The following is an 18,866-nucleotide window of genomic DNA, read 5'->3' as shown; positions in this document are numbered from 1 at the left end:
AGGCTCTGTTTCTGTGACAGTTAATTCTCACTCATGGCTTTCATACTGAAACTCCTGGAGATGACTGATGTGAAAGAGGAAACAAGACAAAGTCGGAAGGAGCAGGAGCTCAGGCACATTGTAAGACAGTCTGAATTAGAGCAGCCGGTGGGATGTGTGGAGACTTCCCCAGCCGGAGGGAGATTGGGAATTCCGTTTCATCAATAGAACCAAAGCATACCATGTATGCCGTGAAGCTGAAGCTTTATTATGCAGTATTGAACTGTGCACACCCTTTCCCTCGATTAATAATGCACAGATTAAGGTCACTATGCACTTAAAAACAAATCTTCAAACAACCTGGGGATAGCTGGGAGCTGATACTTCACCTTGAAGTTTGACTTGTTTGGTCAGATGTACCTCTGGCATCAGATTTGAGCTTCTCCAGATGTTTGTGGTGTGTCATATTCTGGTTCTTGCACTTTAGCTGATACAATACGGTTGCTAATGCATCTGCCATGTGCTCAGGGACAAGGCCAAAGAATGAACCTGGGTTGGGAATGTTTATTCTCTCACAGTTTGCTTTTTCAGTTTGGTTCAAAACTGGTCCCTTCTTGCAAAAGGCTGATTGGGACCAAGCTGGAAATACAGCAGGGAGGAGTTGTTCTGAAAGTCCCCTGAGAATTTGCCCTTTGCCAATTAAATTTTCTATAGATTTTATCCCTCTACCAACTGTCAGTGCAATCTTTGGCAAGTCACTTAATCTGAGGACCGCAAGTTACACACACTTCACCCTGGGCCTCTGGGTCTTCATCTGAAAAGTGAAAGGACTAGGAAAGATGATTTTTTTTTTTTTTTAAAGATTTTTTTTTTTTTTTTTTTGACAGACAGATCACAAGTAGGCAGAGAGAGAGAGGAGGAGGAGGCAGGCTCCCTGCTGAGCAGAGAGCCCGACGCAGGACTCGATCCCAGGACCCTGAGATCATGACCCAAGCTGAAGGCAGAGGCCTTAACCACTGAGCCACCCAGGCGCCCCAGGAAAGATGATTTTGAGGTCCTTTGCCTCTAAGATTTGAGAATTTCGTAATTCCTGAATAGTAAACATCAGGTTTTTTGACACCAGAGCAATGGGTTTGTTTACTTGTAAGTGTTCTCCCAAATGTTACCTGCCTCAAGCCACTGAGATCTTTCCCAGATGTACACGTGGCAGGCTGGCAAAGCCTGTGGAGTTTCCTTAAGAAAGTAGGCCCAGCCACTCCTATTTATTATCTTTTCATTCAACAAACATTTATTGAAGGTCTGTTACATGCTAGTTGCTAATCTTTAGAACTTGACCCATGGCTTTTTATCCATCTTATGCTTACTTTCTTTGACAAACCAGGCAGACAACAGTATAGGAAATGTGCATTTAATCATTCTCTTGAATGGTCAGAACTCAAAAATCTTAAGTTTTCTATAACAAAATGTAATACAGTCATGGTGGGTTCAAAGTGCCAGGGAGGCAGACCTCAAAATGTGAAAAGTATGGAAAGGGGGAGGGGTGTGAACAACACATTCTTTTCGATCAAAGCTTTATTCCCCGGTCCCATTTCAAAGGTCCACTGCCCCTGCTTTCAGAAGTCTCTGTGTGTTTCAAGGAGGGGACATATTTTTGTTACCTTCATTGGAATTGTGACTAGTAGGGTCCTGAGATCAGAATTCGGAGCGAGAGACATTGAGATAGAACTCAGGCAGCTCTCACAGAACCTAATTTGTACCTTAGAATGAAGGGAAAGGAACCTGGTAGAGATGACCCCATCAGGAGTTCCTGGCTGCCTGATCTCTGGCTCTCTGTGCTGAGACAACAGCCAAAGAGGCAGAGGATAGTGCCTATCTGTAGGAAGCAAACCAGTTTTGTTAGTTCCCTTTTTTCTAGATCCTTTTGGAGGACTGACATTTGGGGCTGGGTAATTCTTTGTTGTGGGTGGATAATGCTGTACATTGTAGGATTTTGAACAGCATCTCTGGGTTCTATCCATAACATTAGCACCCTCCCCTCTCCCCTGAGTTGTGCCAACTAAAATTGTCTCCAAACATTTTCAGATGTCCGCTGTGTGTGGGGAGGAGTGTGAAAAATCACACTGGGTGAGTCCCACTGCTCTAGATGTTGTTGAAAGCTGAGGTTATCGCTGTCCATGCAAGATAGAAAGTCGGAGCCTGACACTTCGTGTTGACATAATGCCGTATACAGCGATGACGAGAGGTCCTTTCCCGGACCATTCAAGGATGCACGTCATCTGAGAAATCAAATGGCATTTGTTTGTTTAAAAAAGAAGATGCTTGGATAATTTGGAAAACCAGGGTGTCCCAACTACATGTTTTAAGTTACAATTATGACCGTGCCCACATTTCTTTAGCATTTGTCAAGTGGGAGGAGATTCCAAGGTACTTTTGGCAGCATCCTAAGGAAAGGTGAGTTATTTGACCCATCACTACCTCTGAATTGTGACGTGGCAACCAATTAGCAGCTTCTTACTATATTACTGAGGTTTAATTTATGGATTATAAAATGTGGAGGTATTGCAAGTCAAAACTTTCTGGGAACTTAGAGCAACATTATAGCAATATAAAGATTCAGAGACAAGTCAGAGGCAATATCCCATCCTCTCAATCCCTGGATGTTGCTGGCGGGGGATGCTGGTTAGTAAGGGGAGGTCCCTGAGATACAGAGATCCACTTGTCTCCACTTGCAATTGACTTAGTCCTAATACATATCCAGTTCAGATGAATTATGTTCCCAGCTTTTATATATGTCTTTGAAGAGAGATTTATCTGGTTCATATTGGAGTCTTCTGTGGGTTGCTTTTGACTTTTTTTTTTTTTTTTGCTTCTTGATCTTATTTGTTCATTCCAAACCTCTAGACATGAATTCATTTCCCCCCAGGAATATAAAACTAGGTCATATCTTACTGTGAAATAGTTCTGCAGATTCCTGGGATTCTGAAAATAACACAAATAGGATGTCCTTACAACCATTCAGTAAACATTTATGGAGAACCAGTTGTCTCTGTGCCTGTATGAGGGTATCTCTTGTTCAGAGATGGGCTCATTTTTCTGTTATTTTGATGATGTTCTATCAAGAGCACATGCTACCATGGGTTGCTGGGAGAAGAGATGGCTTGAGTCTCTTCTTCAGGAAGGGGATCATGCTTAGAGCAAACAGGAACAGAGAGATGAGCCAGGAGCAGTCTCCTGGGTAGAAGTAGAAAGATGACTTCTGCTTGAGTGTCCAACCAAAGAATGTATGTGACCTAAAATGTGCTCAGCATCAGTTTGATTCGCAACCCTCCCAGGAGCTCCCTGGGAGTAGTCTGAAACCACACCCCGTTACTTGTAGGGCAGGGAGAGACAGAAGAAAGAGGCAGGCCACTCCAGGCCACTCCAGGTTGGTGGGTGGCAATTTCAGTAAGCCAAGGTCACTTATACACGGGGCTTGTCCTGGGCACCAAGAAGACGAGTAGATCCTTACAAGTCGTAAAAGTTAATATAGGGGCCATTACTAGGTTCGGTCACATATACTGTTCAAGGTGTTCTCAACACCACAATATTATCTCAAGGCTGTGTCCTTGGAGCAGCCTCTGGGAGCGAGACAGACAAGTGGGATCCTTGTCCCAAGGACAGGGGTGGAGGTGAGGAGTACCTGATCACCTGGGTCTAGCTCATGAGTCAACTGACAGTCACATCTTTTCAATGACCTTCCCCCACAGTTTCTTATGGTTTTACAAGTAATGATAATGATCTACTTATTTATTTTTTAAAAATTGATTTAAGGTTATGCCTCTGTAGTTGTATGGAGAAAGAGTTGGGGTTGTAGCTAATCTGATAACCGTATATAACCTATGTATACTATGTGTGAACATTGTTTACATGCATGTCATGGCCTTTAGAAAAGGCTGCCAATTACTGCTCGAAGGGAATACAAGATAGAGATGAACAAGCCGTACTTTATAGGTCAGATTATCTAGTTGCAGAATGTTAAAAATTCATTTACAGTGTCGTGGGGAATCAAGGAAAGAAGAAAGTGTTCCTTTTCTGCTAGTGAGATCCTGAAGGGAGCGTTTCCTCAGGGAAATCTCCCTCCGCTGAAAACCGTGGAGGTGGGAACTGGTGGGTTTCCTTATAAAGAATCCATTTTCTGTGCTGCACTGTTGTGTTTGGAGAACAGGAGAAAGAAGGAAAAGCGGTCAACAGATCTTTGCCTGCCCTACTTAACAATCTGGGCAAGGAATATACGTGCCTTCGAGAGTGTAAGATATCATGAATTATTCATGCATGCCAAGGGGATGTGGAAGAAACAGACCATCGGGAGAGTGGGCTATAAGCTGGGAAGCACTTAATTGAAATGGGTGAAGGAAGTGTGGCTTTGAACTGCCAGCGAGTCTAGGAGACTTCCAGGAAGGGCAGTGAGAGAGGGAGCAAGGCCAGAGAGCAGAGCAGGCCCCTGAGAGAAGCAGGAAGCGCAGGGAAAGAAACTCAAGAGAGCTGGGACCACATGGCTGAGGACTTTGACACAGAGTGCCCAGAGAGTCACCTTAGGTTCCAGAGCAAAGGAATGCTGAGATGAAAATAGCATTGGAATAATTTTTTTTTGGGGGGGGGCATCTTATTTCCTATCAGTGGATACAGGGAGAGGAAGAAGCAAGTATAGGGTTTTAGAACTAGGCTGGTGTATGAAATAATGGAGGCTGGATTAGGGTCGGTCTGAGGGACAACCCAGGAGAATGCCATGGGGCCTGGTAACAAATGAATGTCAAGGATAGAGGAGGTTGGAAATAGCTCTAAGGTTGCGAGCTCGGATGCACTATAGTGATGCCACTGAGTCATGGGGTAGTGCTGGCTGGAGCTTCATGAACTCAGCCACACAGACTCCATACAAGAAGAATATTCGGGGAGCAATATCCTACCAATAATTGGAGCCAGAGGACTGAAGTGACAGGGAGAAGTCTCAACACGGAGCCAGCTGGGGAGTCATCTGTCAAACTTCTGGTCAGTAGGAGCTTTGTTGAGGGGCTAGGAGGAAGTCACTTGTGTGAGTATATGCGTGTCCTGAGGCTTTATAAGATAACCGTGAAATCCAGAGGAACTCGTCAGGGCTAAGCATCTCTTTCTCTTTCTCTTTTTGCCTTGTGGCTAGATAACTTGGTAAAAGAAAAGATGTTTGAATTTGCACAAATATTTGACTTGCAGAGTTGTTTTTGCTGTAAGTGTATCGATGAGATCTACACTCTTTGTTCACACATATTTACATATTTACCTTTCACAAGACCAGGCATTATCAAATGTTTCTTTCTGAGGCTGTTGCTGGAGGTTGCTTGACTCTTGTTAGGAACACAGCACACACAGATCCAATCCCCACACACGTGACTCATCTCACCTATCATACCAATGACTTTGCATGTTTCTGTGTGGCCAGAGGACATTATTTTAGCATCAGGTAAGGGGAGAGAGGCAGGAGTACCCAGCTGATGGCAAAGAAAGAAGAGACACCCAGGGACGCCTTTGAGTTCAGCAGCTGTAGGTGACTCCGCCTTTTAATCTCAGAGTCTGCAAAGGGAGAGAAAAAAGTTCAGGGTCACAGAGGAAAAGCTGGATGTCTTCTTCACGTGGCTGCTTGGCAAAGAAAAGTACCTGAAGAACAGAGTAAGTTGTTTCTAATACAACTTTTTACCCCCATTTGGGGGCAATTTTGTACCCTATTCTCTATCTTTCTGTAACTGGCTTAAAATCAGAGCTTTCTCTTTCTTCAAAAGAAGTTCCATTCTGTTATCCACTCCCATGAACACTCAGCCAAATGAGAAACTAGACCAATAAAGTGATTGTTACTGCTTACCAAGAAAAGAATAGGGTAAGCGGTCATGGCCAGTCCGTGGTTTCGGACACATTTTTTTTCCTGTAGGCAGTGACCTTTACAGGTCTGGGTCATTTGCTTCAAACCACTACAAGGCGATGTGAAAGTATTGTTCCCATTTTGAAGCCCAGAAAGGGAGAAGTGAAGGAATGAGACTACTCTTCTTTTACTGTATTTGCTTCTTAGACAATCCAATCTCATTTAATTCATTTCAGCTTTGACTTTTATTAGCTGTGTGACTATAGGCAGGTTATTCAACTTACACGTGCCTCATTTTCTTTACCTAGAAAATAAGGCTAAGATGATAATGGGCTTCACAGAGTCGTTTTGAGGGTGTAAAGCCCTGAGATACAACAGGACCTCGCATGTAATAAGCACCCATCAGGTATCACCTGTAACAATAAGAGGGACCCCACTCAAGCCCAATAAGCATGACTTCCATTAAGCCGACCGTCTCCAGACCCACCTTTTTAGTCTGAGCTCTGTCCTGAGTTCCACATCTGGATTTATGGTTGCCACTGTATATGTCCATTAAAAACTTAATTATTCAGTAAATATTTTGGGGCAGCTGCTGTTGGGGTTCAAAAGAGTCCAGTAAGTAATACCTTTTTCCCCACCTGAGTTCTAAACCAGTTAAAGGGTAAGACAAAAAGAATGAGGCAACTGGAAGGCCAAAATATCACCTTTATCACTGGTTAAGTGTGATAATAAAAGATGAAGCTTTATCTGCAGGTAGATGGGCTGCAGCCCAGACCTTCCCAGTGACAGGCAGCACCAGACTGGGGCAGGCTTCCTGCTGCAAGGACAGATTCTGCTTCTAGAAACTGATGGCTTGGGGGAGCAGACTTTCTGAGGGTTGGCTGGAGAGAAAAGGTAAAAGAAGGAGCCAAACTCTTTTTGTCTAACTACTTCTACTAAGGTCACTAATCAGATAAATTAACTCCTCCCGCTCTGGGGAGGAGGGGAAGAAGGGAGATGAGAGAGCCTAGAAGGGTTACATGGATGGGAATCCTTTCTCGTGGAAGGAAATATGTAGAGGAGGGTTGAAGTTTATGGGGAGAATGCTGTCATATGCTGGGTAATGTGTTGTAAGCATTGGACATCTCTACCTACGTGCACGATGGACGCCTCCCAACTCCTCGCCAAATCCTCAACTCCATGTTGCTTCTCCTATTATAATTTTGGTTTGCTAGCATCACTAACCTCCTAAGCACCTGGGGTAGAAATATCAGACCCATATTGACTTCCTCTTTCTCTTGTCCTTCATATTTGTGTCACGAAGATGATTTTTTTCATTAGCTTTTGATTCTTCCTCTTTCTTTTCCATTGCCATTCAGTTAAAGCCCTCATAATTTCTCCCCTGGACCACTCACATAGGCTCCTGACTTCATACCTTCCTATTCTAACAAAACCATTCTCTTCTCCAAAGCCCAGCTTGAAATCTGCCTCCTCTACTCAGCCAGTCATAATTAACTATTCTTTCCCCTAGACACCACATCTATACTGGAATTCGTTCCTCTTAGGACATTTATGCAATTATACTATTCACCTCCATATCATCGGACTTAAAAATTGCATTGTACGTATTTAGCACACAATAGATACTTGCTGAATGAATGACCTAAATTAGAAGTAGAGTCCAAGAACATAGGATGTAAACTCTGCCATCTCATCCAATTGTTTAAAAAATACGCTTGCTTTGTATGTGGCAAAGCTAAATAAGTCGGAGTTGGACCCTGAGACTTTAGTCTTTGGATCGAAAGGTCTTCTCAAAGGCAGGCTGGAACCAAATATTTTCTGAAATTTGAGCTATGTCTTGCTACCATATTGTATTTAGTCCTAGCACTGATACATGGGACACTTGTCCTGATGTATTCAATGAGCATATATGGAAGAAGAATCTGCTCACTGAATCAAAGTTGTGCTCAATTTCTGTGGTTTGTTCAGTTATTGTCCTTTCCATTGGAAGGCATTAGTTACACAGTTTGAGGATACTTACTGAGATTTGAACTGAGACACTGCTATTAACACCTATCCTTCTAAATGCCCAATGCTTCATTTCCCCCTTTTCTTCAGGGAAGGCCTTCCATCAGGTTCTGCCTCTTGATCTATGTGTGGGCAACTGACCCAAGTGGAGCCTTTCTGAGAATGTGGAATAGGACTGTGGGATTAAGGCTCACTCTTGTTACTCTATTGAGTGAGAGAAACTGTTAAAACTAGGAACTCTTCGGAATCACATTCTGCCCTATAGACTAAAACAGAAGAAATTAAATTAGAGAGTAACAAGAGAATAAAGTAGAGGGTTGAAAATCCCAATGGAATTTAAATTCCTGGTTCCAGCAGTTCCTGAAACCAAATTGTGCTTCCTGTTCTTGGTTTCATGAAATGTACTAATTCTCTTTTATTGAATTCTCCATTTAGCTTAGGGTTATTTGAGTTGGTTTTTTGTTACAGTCAACTAAAAGCATTCTATTCACTAGTTAACAATTTGTTCCTCAGGATAGTGGAAGAGCTCTCTTTTTCTCATATGTATGATTTTTTTATTAGATACTTTTTTATTGTGATAAAAAATATAAAATTTACCATATTTATCATTTTAAGTGTACAGTTTTAATAATATAGTATTTTTTATATTAGTATAGTATATTATATATATAGTATATATAATAGTATAGTATATTTTATAGTATTTTATAGTTTTAATAGTTTTAACCATATTCACATTATTATGAAACATTTCCAAAATTTTTTCATTTTAATCTGAAACTCTATACCCATTAAACAACTCCCTTTGCTTTTCCCTCCCCCACAAGCTGCTGGTAACCACCATTCTACTTTCTGTTCCTATGAATTTAATGACTACTTTAGAGATCTCAAGTAGAATCAAGTAGAATCTCAAGTAGAATCATATAGTATTTGTCTGCCACTGGCTTATTTCACTTAGCATGATACCCTGAAAATTTATTCATGTTGTAGCATGTGAAAGAATTTCCTTCCTTTTTAAGGGTGAATAATATTCCATTGTATGTATATACCACTTTTTTTTTTTTTTTTTTTAAAGAGAGAGTGTGTGTCTGAGTTGGGGTGGGGCTGGGGAGGGAAGGAGGGGAGGGCACAGAGAGAATCTCAAGCAGGCTCCCCACCCAGCGTGGAGCTTGACCTGGGACTCTATCTCACAACTGTGAGATCATGACCTGAGCTGAAATGGAGAGCTGGACACAACCAACTGAGCCACCAGATGCCCCAATATATCACATTTAGTTTATTCATTCATCTGCTACAGACATTTTGGGTTGGTTCCATCTCTTGGGTATTGTGACTCATGCTGCTATGAACATGGGTGTACGATTATCTCTTTCTTTGGGATATATACACAGATATGGTATTGTTAGATCATATGGTAGTTCTATTTTTAATTCTTTGAGAAATTTCCATACTATTTTCCATAGCAGTTGCAACATTTTACAATCTCATCAACACATGCAAAATGTTCCAGTTTCTTCATATCCTCACCAATACTTGTTATTTTCTGTTTTTTTTGTTTGTTTGTTTGTTTTGTTTTTGTTATTTTTGTAATAGTAGCTATCCTAACGCTTGTGAGGTGATACTGTGATTTGGATTTGCATTTCTCTGATATTAGTGATATCAAACATCTTTTCATATGTTTGTTGGCCATTTGTTTATCTTCTTTGTGCGTTTTTTTTAAATTGGGTTATTTGATTTTTTTGTAGTTGTAAGAATTTTTCATGTATTCTGGATATCAGATATATGATTTGCAAATACTTTCTCCCATTTCATAGGTTGCCTTTTCATATACGTACTTTTAAATTAAAAAGTAAGCTGACAAAAATATTATTTATTCAGTTAAATTCAGCAAATATTTATAGGGCACTTAAATGTTCAAGGTATTCCACCTGGTTCTGGGCTTGATATAAAATAGCAGTTCTCCTGACATACTCCCTCCACTATAGACTGAATTTAATTCAGCTGCAGTAGGGATGGTCTTAAAAGTCATAATCCAGTCTGTACATTTTCTTGACACTAGCTCAACCCTAGCTTTTTTATACACTGAAGCAGAGAAACTAGGGTGCTGGGCCTCTTGGAGTCCTACTCTTTTAGTCTGGGAGGCCAGTTCAATCTGGAGCTTTCTGATTAATGCTGGGCCAATATTAATGGGATCGTGAGCCAGTCCTAGATGGGCTGAATAAGTCGGAGTTGGAGCCTAAGATTTTTAGTCTTCAGATCGAAAGTCTTCTCAAAGGCAGGCTAGAACCAAATCAGTTTTGGGTGGGGGACTTGGGACATAGATCACCAACTGAATATATCAAAGATGTCAAATGATTGTCATTTCCCCCATTGCTTCACCAAAGCAGTCCTTCTGTGTTAGACAGGGCCACAGAATCCTAAGCACTGATCTCTAGGCATCCATCCCCACCTAGTCCATGAGAAGGCTTACAAGATGAAGCCTCATTGTGATTTTTGACCTGTATTCCATAAATATTGTTTCGTGTTAGTCTTATGTAATTCAGTCCCAATTGCAACTGTGATCAAGTTCTCCATGAAAAGGACTCTCAAGCTTTCTATGCCCCAATACATAATATATCTGTTAAACCAATTAGATTTTAATTTGTATTTGATTTTAGCCCAATAAACCATGCAAAAAGTGTGGAGAAACCCACCTGTCACTTTGATATCCCCTGTGGCTTTGGCAATGTTGTTCTCAATCATACAGGAGTATGTGTTGTTGATTGTGACATTGTAGAGTACAGACACAACCTTCATGGTCACATTCTCAGGGTTCAACTCAAAGCTGGTATTGGAGACCTCTGAGAAGTTGGCTCCCTGGTCAACTTGGGATGCCCAGACCACTGTAGGCTGGGGGAACCATCGGGGAGCCTCACACCGTAAGCTCTCTGAGCTGGCGTTATAGTCCACATTCACCTCTGGGATGCTGAAGGCTGCAGGGATGAAAGTCAAAAGGGACAGATGTCAAGGTCATACAGATAAAACAAGAGCTAGGTCTTAAAAACATAGTCATTTCCACCACTGAAGTGACTCAGTACATCCCCAATGGGCTGCCTGTGTATGGCCCATTGTATTATAGATGCAAATAATGACTTGTACAACCCTTTAACAAAAATCGTAAACTCCAAGGAACTAAGTTCTAGGTATAATTGTTATAACAAATTTCTCCAACTAAGAGGAGTTCCAGTTCATCCCTTAAAGATAAGGGATAAAGTTGATCACAAAATGTTTATTCCTTAAGGATTTGGGGCATTTTCTCAGGCACCTGTGAAGCCTCTTGGATGTTATGTATTTTTCTGCCTGGAGGATAAAGTTAGGGTGGGGAGGCAGAGGGAGAAGGAAAAAACAAACAGCATTCACCCGTCACCCACAGAAATTCCATACACAGGACTTGTCATCACAGGGGTTTGGATTTTGCTTGGGTGGAGACTCTCCAGCCCTGGTATCCAGGGGTAGAGACAGTCATTTGTTTTCTTCTAAGATAATTCTCCTTACTGGGGAGGTACATGAACTTTGAAATTAAGACTGGTTTCCTCTGATATCCAGGCAATGAGAAATTTGTGGAAAAATGTTAAAACCTGGACTTTTGACTATAAAATGCTTATTATGCCAAATGGCAAGATCCAAGTTATCAATTTATTTGGCACTTTCGTTTGCCTGGGACTGTGCTGGGACTGAGTGAGTGGTGAAAGGAAAGCCTTCATTTGCCCTTAGAGAATCTTCCATGTAGCAGGGGAGAGGAGACTCATCTGCTCACAGCAGGCAGGGAATGAACTCCTGGGAGATGATGTAAGTTGCTGAGAGTACATGATAATGAACCACCATTTATTGAGGGTGCATTCCTTGCCAGGTGCCAAATTCCAGACATTATTTCATTTGATCCTCACTACAGTTCTAGGGATCTGTCTTATCAGCATTTAAAAAACAAGCTTTTAATTTTGGAATGATTTTAGATTTACAGAAACATTGCCAAGATAGCACAGAGAGTTCTTATATATACCTCACTGTTTTCCCTAATGTTAACATCTTAACCATGGTATATTTGTCAAAACCCAGAAACCATCACTGATACATAACTACTAACTCATCTCCAGACTTCATCTGTATTTTACCAGTTTTTCTACTCATGTCCTTTTTCTTCTCAGGATCCCGTATTGCATTTAATTGGCATGTCCTCTTAGGTTCCTCTGGTCTGTGTCAGTTTCTCAGTCTTTCCATGTTTTTCATGATCTTGACAGTCTGAGTGGTCCAGGTCAGGTATTTTGTTGTTGCTCCAACCTCTGTTGGAATTTGTCTGGGGTTTTTCCCATGATTAGATTGAGGCTATGGGTTTTGGAGAGGAAGGCCATAGAAGGGAAAGTGCCCTTCTCATCATATCACATAAGAATGCGTACTGTTGACATGACTTAATCATTGACGATGTTAACTTTGATCACCTGGCTGAGGCAGTATTTGCCAGGTTTCTCTGGAAGCTGGACTTCACTGAGAAAAACACACCCGGAGTGTGGTCAAGGGGGAGGGAGGTTGTACTAAGCTCCACTTCCTGGAGTGGGGAGATCTAAATACATTATTTGGAATTCATCTGTAAGGAAGATTTGTGTCATCTCCCTCATGTTTATGGAAGTTGATAAAGTTGATCACAAAATGTTCATGTGTATTTGTTTTATACTTGGAGTCTCATTTACTACCATGTGGTTTGTTTTGTTGCTCAGATTCTTCCAGCTTTGCCACTGGAAGCCCTTTGAGTTGGCTCCAGTGTCCCTTTGACATGACCCTATTAATCCCCATCTTAAGATGAATAAACTGAGGGTCAGTGAATTTGCCTTGCCCAGGTCCCAGTACTTGCCTAGGTCTGGCTCTACATCTGCAGAAACACATGTCATAAAGTGTCCAAGGAAGGCCAGTGTAGACTAGTTTAGGCCAGGAGGCCTCAGGATACTTTCTGCCTATTTGTAAGTCCTTTCTTAAATGCCAGATCCTCCATGGGGGCTCTCTAATCCCTTCCCTCCCTATGCATCTGGATGTGATCCCTCTCCTCAACTCTATAAGCTGTGTTCTATGAACTCTGCAAGAGGAGGGACCATCATCTGGTTTTCTTTATCCTTTTTTTACTTCTCACAGTACCTAACTGAGTTTCTTTCTTTCTTTCTTTGTCTTTCTTTCTTTCTTTTTTTAAAAAGATTTTATTTATTTATTTGACAGAGAGAGATCACAAGTAGGCAGAGAGGCAGGCAGCGGTGGGGAGGGGGAAGCAGACTCCCTGCTGAGCAGAGAGCCCAGGCAGCGGCTCAATCCCAGGACCCTGAGATTATGACCCGAGCCGAAGGCAGAGGCTTAACCCACCGAGCCACCCAGGCGCCACAACCTGAGTTTCTTATACATAAATTCACCAAGCTGAGTTGATAAGGAAGGGTGGATTTCACTGGGAGAAGATTAGTGAGTTTATAGAACAATATTGTTTTTGGTTAGTTCCCTTTGAACTTTTCCTAAAATGGGTTCCATTGCCATGAGTCCCTGGAGGTACTGATTTCAGACTTGGGCTAGGGCCTGCTTAGCATAGAACAGTCTCAGGCCAGATCATAGGTTTCTCTTACCAGCAACAGCAAAGGTGGTATACCATAAAGGAGACCACATTTATTTTGGTAAAATATTTCAGAGAATATACCTGAAAATCCAGAGAAGACTAGAGTCCAGAACAGAAGATTTTAAGACCTAATCTTATAAGGGGGCTATTTTTGGAGTGGGTGTGGGTCTTGGACAGCAAGGATGGCTGCTGGCAAGGATGGTCTTTGTCTTCTTGGTCACTCATGAGGATAACCTATTTCAGCAGCAACCCATTGTCTTTAGCCCCAAATACCTTCGGGCGCTCTCTTTCCCCCTTTCCAAAAGTAACTCACCTCCAGTTCTATACTCAAGATTAGCATTCCCCTTGCCTTTGGAGGTGATGATGTAACATTGGTAGGTGCCAGCATCTGTGAGTTGCACGTTCTTCAGCCTCAGAGAGGCATTGCCACCTATCACTTGATCAGCAAACACTGCTGTCCGGCCTCTGAACATTTCATCTTGGTCTGACAGGTCATCTTTGCCTTCTTTGAACTCATGGACCAAGCCTATAACACCTTCCTTCAGCCACTGTATCACGATATCAGAAAGTTTGATGTCAGGTTCAAAAGTGCAACTCAGGATTCCATCCTCCCCGATGTTTCCTGCTGAGGTCAGAGTAGTGACTGTAATGGAGTGTCTCCCTGCAATTCAGGAAGCAAGAGTCAACGCCCAGGGAAGTTTTTGAATGTCTACAGCCAAACCCTTCATTACCAAAGTCCAAACAGAGACTTCTGTAATAAACTGGATATATAGAACAGGAGAGGCATAAAGAAAAGAAGACATAAGAACAGAAAGAACAGGAAGACAGTAATCTTGAGTCTACAGCAGATCTGCTCCTTGAGAACAAGCAACCCAACTCTTGAGAGGCACCAAGGAGAGAACATATTGAACTTGGAGTTTGAAGATGAGTATTCAAGTCCTGGCTTTGTCATCTGATAGCTGTGTGGCCTTGAAAAAGTCATGTAACCTATCTGGGTCTCAGAAAGATGGAGGCAGTATTATCTGTCTTACCTACCTTAAAGGGTTCTCGTGAGGATCAAATCAAATGGATGTGAACTTGATTTGCAAACTGTAATTACACACATAAGGTATTGTTATTCCTAGTTAAGCAGAAGTGGCCCAGAAGTGAAACCTCATGTTAACTAAATGTGGCTAGCAATTTGGAAGAATGCTAAATTCTAAAGGGCTGTTACTTGTATCTCCATTTAAATGGTGAAGAAACCAACGACAAGATAAGTGTCTTGGTCAAGAGTATATTAAGAGTGGGGTGCCTGGGTGGGTCAGTTGGTTGAGCTACTGTCTTCAGCTCAGGTCATGATCCTGGAGTTCTGGGAGAGAGCCCCCCACTGGGCCCCCTGCTCAGCAGGAGGTCTGGCTGCCCTTCCCCCTCTCATGCTCTCTCTCATTCTCTTTCTCAAATAAATAAAATCTTTAAAAAATAAAAAGGTATAGTAAGAGTGATGGTATAATGAAGAATGGTACTTAAATTGATTTTTGGCTTAAGATAGAAGTCACCTCCTCCTCTCCAAACATACCACCAGTAGAAATATTAATTACAATGCCAGCCATGTCTACAACCTCTCCCTCAATTGCCCAGTGGGTGGCCTGGATAGTCTGTGAAGCAACTGTTCTTTCCTCACTGGACACTGCTGGCTGGGGATGCCTATAGGAGGGTAATGCAATTAACTGAATCTTCTTGAGAGGCTCCTTCTGTGATTGGATATGCAGTGAAGGAGAGGAGGGGTATTTGAGCCCAAGACGAGAGTGGAGCAGTTGGAAAGAAGTATGGGGGAGAGAACATGAGAGAGAAAGATGAAGAGAGTCCTCCATCCCTAGAGCTGTCTTAGATCCCGAGGATTTTCAAGTCTAGTTCCTGTCCCAATTTTGGAGTATCCTTTACACAAACACTTTATATTAAAACAGTATGCACAAACTTCTCTTTCTTACAACCCAAGAAGTCCAAATTGATGGGTCCTGAGTACTTCTCAACTGCACTTCTTAGCTTCCTTATTGCTATTCCTGCCTCTGATCTTTGCCTCCATCCAATCTATTTTGTAAAATTGCATTAATCTTACAGGTAGACCTTAAAATACAATCTGGACGTGTCAGTTTTATAATCACTAATCTTCCACGGTTCCCAAGGGCTGGGGACTGAAGTTCAGACGCTAGCATGGCCTTCAAAGCTAAATGCTTCATGGCACAAATAGTGCAGGGCACATAGTGAATGCCCCATAGACATTAGTTCTTACTGTTACCTTTCCAGCCCCATTTCCTACCACGTCCTTTCATAGTCTCTACTGCTTATAGATATCAAGTGATTTATTGATTTTCTGCTTTCACTGGAAAGATACATAAGCAAAGCGTACCTGCTATTTTTCAGATTTCAGAGATAAACTTTATGAATATAAGGATATTCTTGGGGTTTCACCCCAAGGGACTGGAATTAATTGGCTCCCAGGCCTTTGTAAAGTAGGTGAAGGTAACGGTTGAGGGACAGAGCTGGAGAAGCTAAGCCAGATGGATTTATTTGAGAAAGAACAGAGAGTTGTTAATGGGAGAAAAATTATAGGTTAAAAAAGAGGCAGAGGAAACAAAACCTGTGCATATGGTGGCTTGGGAGAATGTTTTAGGGGCTTCAGAGTGTGGGGGAAGAGGGACTTTGGAGCAGCTGCCATGCACAGTGGCTATTCACTTGGGAGATTTGGGAGAGAAATTATGAAAGAGGATAGGATGAGGTTTTGCTGTTTAATATGAATGCAACACACCCCATCCTCTGCCTCGGCATTTTTCTGAACATGCTTTAAAGATTTAATTTGCTTTTCAATTATTTTTACTTGACAGACTAATATCCAAGACATTCCAGGCTAGTACTGGTTATACAATTATACTATGCTTCTTCACACCCCTGTTCATCCTGCACCTATAATTTATAGTTCCCTCCTCTCCTTTATCACCAGTTATCCAAATTCTACTTATATTCAAGGCTGTTCAGATGGCAGCCCTTGCATGAAACCCTCTTTTGATCTGCCAAGACAAAATTAATAGATTTTCTACTCTCCCGTAACACTTTCCCTTGCCTTTATTATAGCAGCTGTCTCCCTCTACCTTGTGTCTAGTCTGGCCCTGGCACAAATTTGTAAGCTTTTCAAGGACAGAATCTGTCTTAATGATTTTTGTAAGTCATCTAATGCTACGCTGGTTCACTGTATATGTCAGCTTGACTGAGGCCCTGGGATGCCCAGATATTTGGTCAAACCTTCAGAGGTATCTGTGAGGATGTTTCTGGATAAGATTAACACTTGAAGCCGTAGACTGAGTAAAGGAGATCATCCTCCTTAATATGGGGGAGGGGCTCATCCAATCAGTGGAAGACCTGAATAGAACAAAAAAGCCTAAGTGAGAGGGAACTCCTACCCCCTAACTGCTTTCAGCTGGGGTGTTAGTCTTTTTCTGCCTCTGGACTGGAACTGAAACTGTCTTCTTGGATCTTGAGCCTGCCAGTTTGGGGACTGGAGCTACACCCTTGGCTTTCCTTGGTTCTCAAGCCTTTGGACTCAGATTGGAACTAGACCATCTGGGTCTCCAGCTTGCAGACAGCAGATCTTGGGATAGTGAGCCTCCATAATCATGTGAGCCAATTCTTTCTAAATCTGTATCTCTCTCATATCTCACACACACACACACACACACACACACACACGCACAATCCTATTGGTTCTGCTTCTCTGGATAAGCCCAACTAATATGAATTTCAGTACTGAGAAGTGGGGTGCTGGTGTAAGAGATACCTAAGCATGTTGAAGAAGCTTTGCAACTGGGTAATGGGTAGCAGCTGGAAAAGTCTTAAGGTGCATGCTAGAGCTAGGGATGTTAGGGGTGATTCTGGTGAGGCCTCGGGTGGAAATGAGGAACATGTTATTTGGAAACTGGAGGAAAGGCCAATCTGTTATAAAGTGGCAAAGAACTTGGCTGAACTATGTTCTAGTTTTTGTGGAAGTGGAATTTACAAGTGATGGAATTGGATATTTAGCTGAGGAGGGTTCTGCAAAGGTTGGAAGGAGTATCTTGGTTACCCCCGACTGCTTATAGTAAAGTGTGGGAAAGGAGAGAGATGAATTGAAGAAGGAATTGTTAAGTAAAAAAGAACCAGGAATGCCTGGGTGGCTCAGTTAGTTAAACAGCTGACTCTTGGCTTTGGCTCAGGTCGTTATCTCAGGGTCCTGAGATCGAGCCCTGAGAAGAGCTCTGTGCTCAGTGTGGAGTCAGCTTAAGGATTTCTGTCTCTCCCCTTTGCTTCTCCCCCATACTCCCTCACACAAGTGCTCTCTCTCTCTCCCTCTCTTCTTAATAAGTAAATAAATAAGTCTTAAAAGAACCATAACTTGAAGATTTGGAAAATTCTCAGCCTATCCATATTGTAAAAAAAGAGAGAGAGAAATCTGTTCTGGAGAGAACACTCGGGGTGTGGCTGTACAGCCATTTGTTAAGGAGAGCACAGGTGCTACTCCTGGGCTTAATCAGCTACCTCAGCAGAAGCCAGGAATAGAGATGGGGATTATACCAGCAGCAGCACTACCAATGGGGGTCAGAAAAACTAAAAGGGATAGAACAAATGAGACAAAATGAAGGAAGCCTGTCAGGTTTCTTAGATCCTGCAGGACAGGACAATAGAGCTATTCAGCCATAAGTGTGTGCTGTTCTTCCAGAAAAGGGAAGAATAACCCTAAAGATGATTCAGAGATCATTAGGGCTCCTGGAAACCTCCTTGGTTTCAAAGGATGGGGGCCACCGCCTCTGTTCAACAGGCCAGACAGAGGGCCACTGATGGTAGCCTTAGAGATGGGGCCACCTGAAGGCTGGGAAGGACTTTCCAGCCTCCAGAACTGTGAGAAAAGAAATTCCTGTGTTTTTTTTTAAATTTTTAAATTTTTTATTTTTAAAGATTTTATTTATTTATTTGACACAGATCACAAGTAGGCAGAGAGGCAGGCGGGGGGCGGGGGCAGCAGGCTCCCTGCTGAGCAGAGAGCCTGATGTGGGGCTCAATCCCAGGACCCTGGGATCATGACCTGAGCTGAAGGCAGAATTTTTAACCCACTGAGCCACCCAGGCGCCCCTTAATTTATGTTTTTTTAAGCCACCCAGTCTATGATATTTGTTATGGCAGCCTGAGCAAAGTAAGACAAGTGCCTAGTGCTCCATTTCTACAAGGAAAAATAGTATTTGAATAAATGAATGAATGCATGGAAATCAGTAGAAATCAAAGCACTATTTGAGATAACAGTTCTATCCAAAATGATTGTAGGCATAAGGAACATTCAGCAGGATTACCACAGCTAAATTTTGGGGAAATGTGAGCCTGTGAAAAGAA

General features: G+C 42.2%; 1 protein-coding gene across 3 annotated transcripts in view; it reads right to left on the bottom strand.

Moving 5' to 3' along the window:
* Window positions 1-1,371: 1,371 nt before the first annotated feature.
* VTCN1 (V-set domain containing T cell activation inhibitor 1) overlaps window positions 1,372-18,866 on the bottom strand; it is a 56,813-nt gene continuing 39,318 nt past the window's right edge. For 2 of the 3 annotated variants that reach the window (XM_032881331.1, XM_032881329.1), the window contains 4 exons: window positions 13,789-14,136; window positions 10,546-10,824; window positions 5,393-5,562; window positions 1,372-2,958 (listed from right to left, as the gene is read on the bottom strand). In XM_032881331.1, the coding sequence (XP_032737222.1) occupies window positions 5,438-5,562; window positions 10,546-10,824; window positions 13,789-14,136 (752 nt within the window). In that variant the 3' untranslated portion in view covers window positions 1,372-2,958; window positions 5,393-5,437. The remainder of the gene's footprint in view (window positions 2,959-5,392; window positions 5,563-10,545; window positions 10,825-13,788; window positions 14,137-18,866) is intronic. The other variant, XM_032881330.1, reaches the window with a different exon arrangement.

The sequence above is a fragment of the Lontra canadensis genome, unplaced genomic scaffold (assembly GCF_010015895.1).
Source record: "Lontra canadensis isolate GAN:19392208 unplaced genomic scaffold, GSC_riverotter_1.0 scaffold75, whole genome shotgun sequence".
NCBI classification, from domain to species: Eukaryota; Metazoa; Chordata; class Mammalia; order Carnivora; family Mustelidae; genus Lontra; species Lontra canadensis.
Note: the sequence above shows the minus strand (reverse complement) of the source record. Positions and strands in the feature narration are given on the sequence as shown.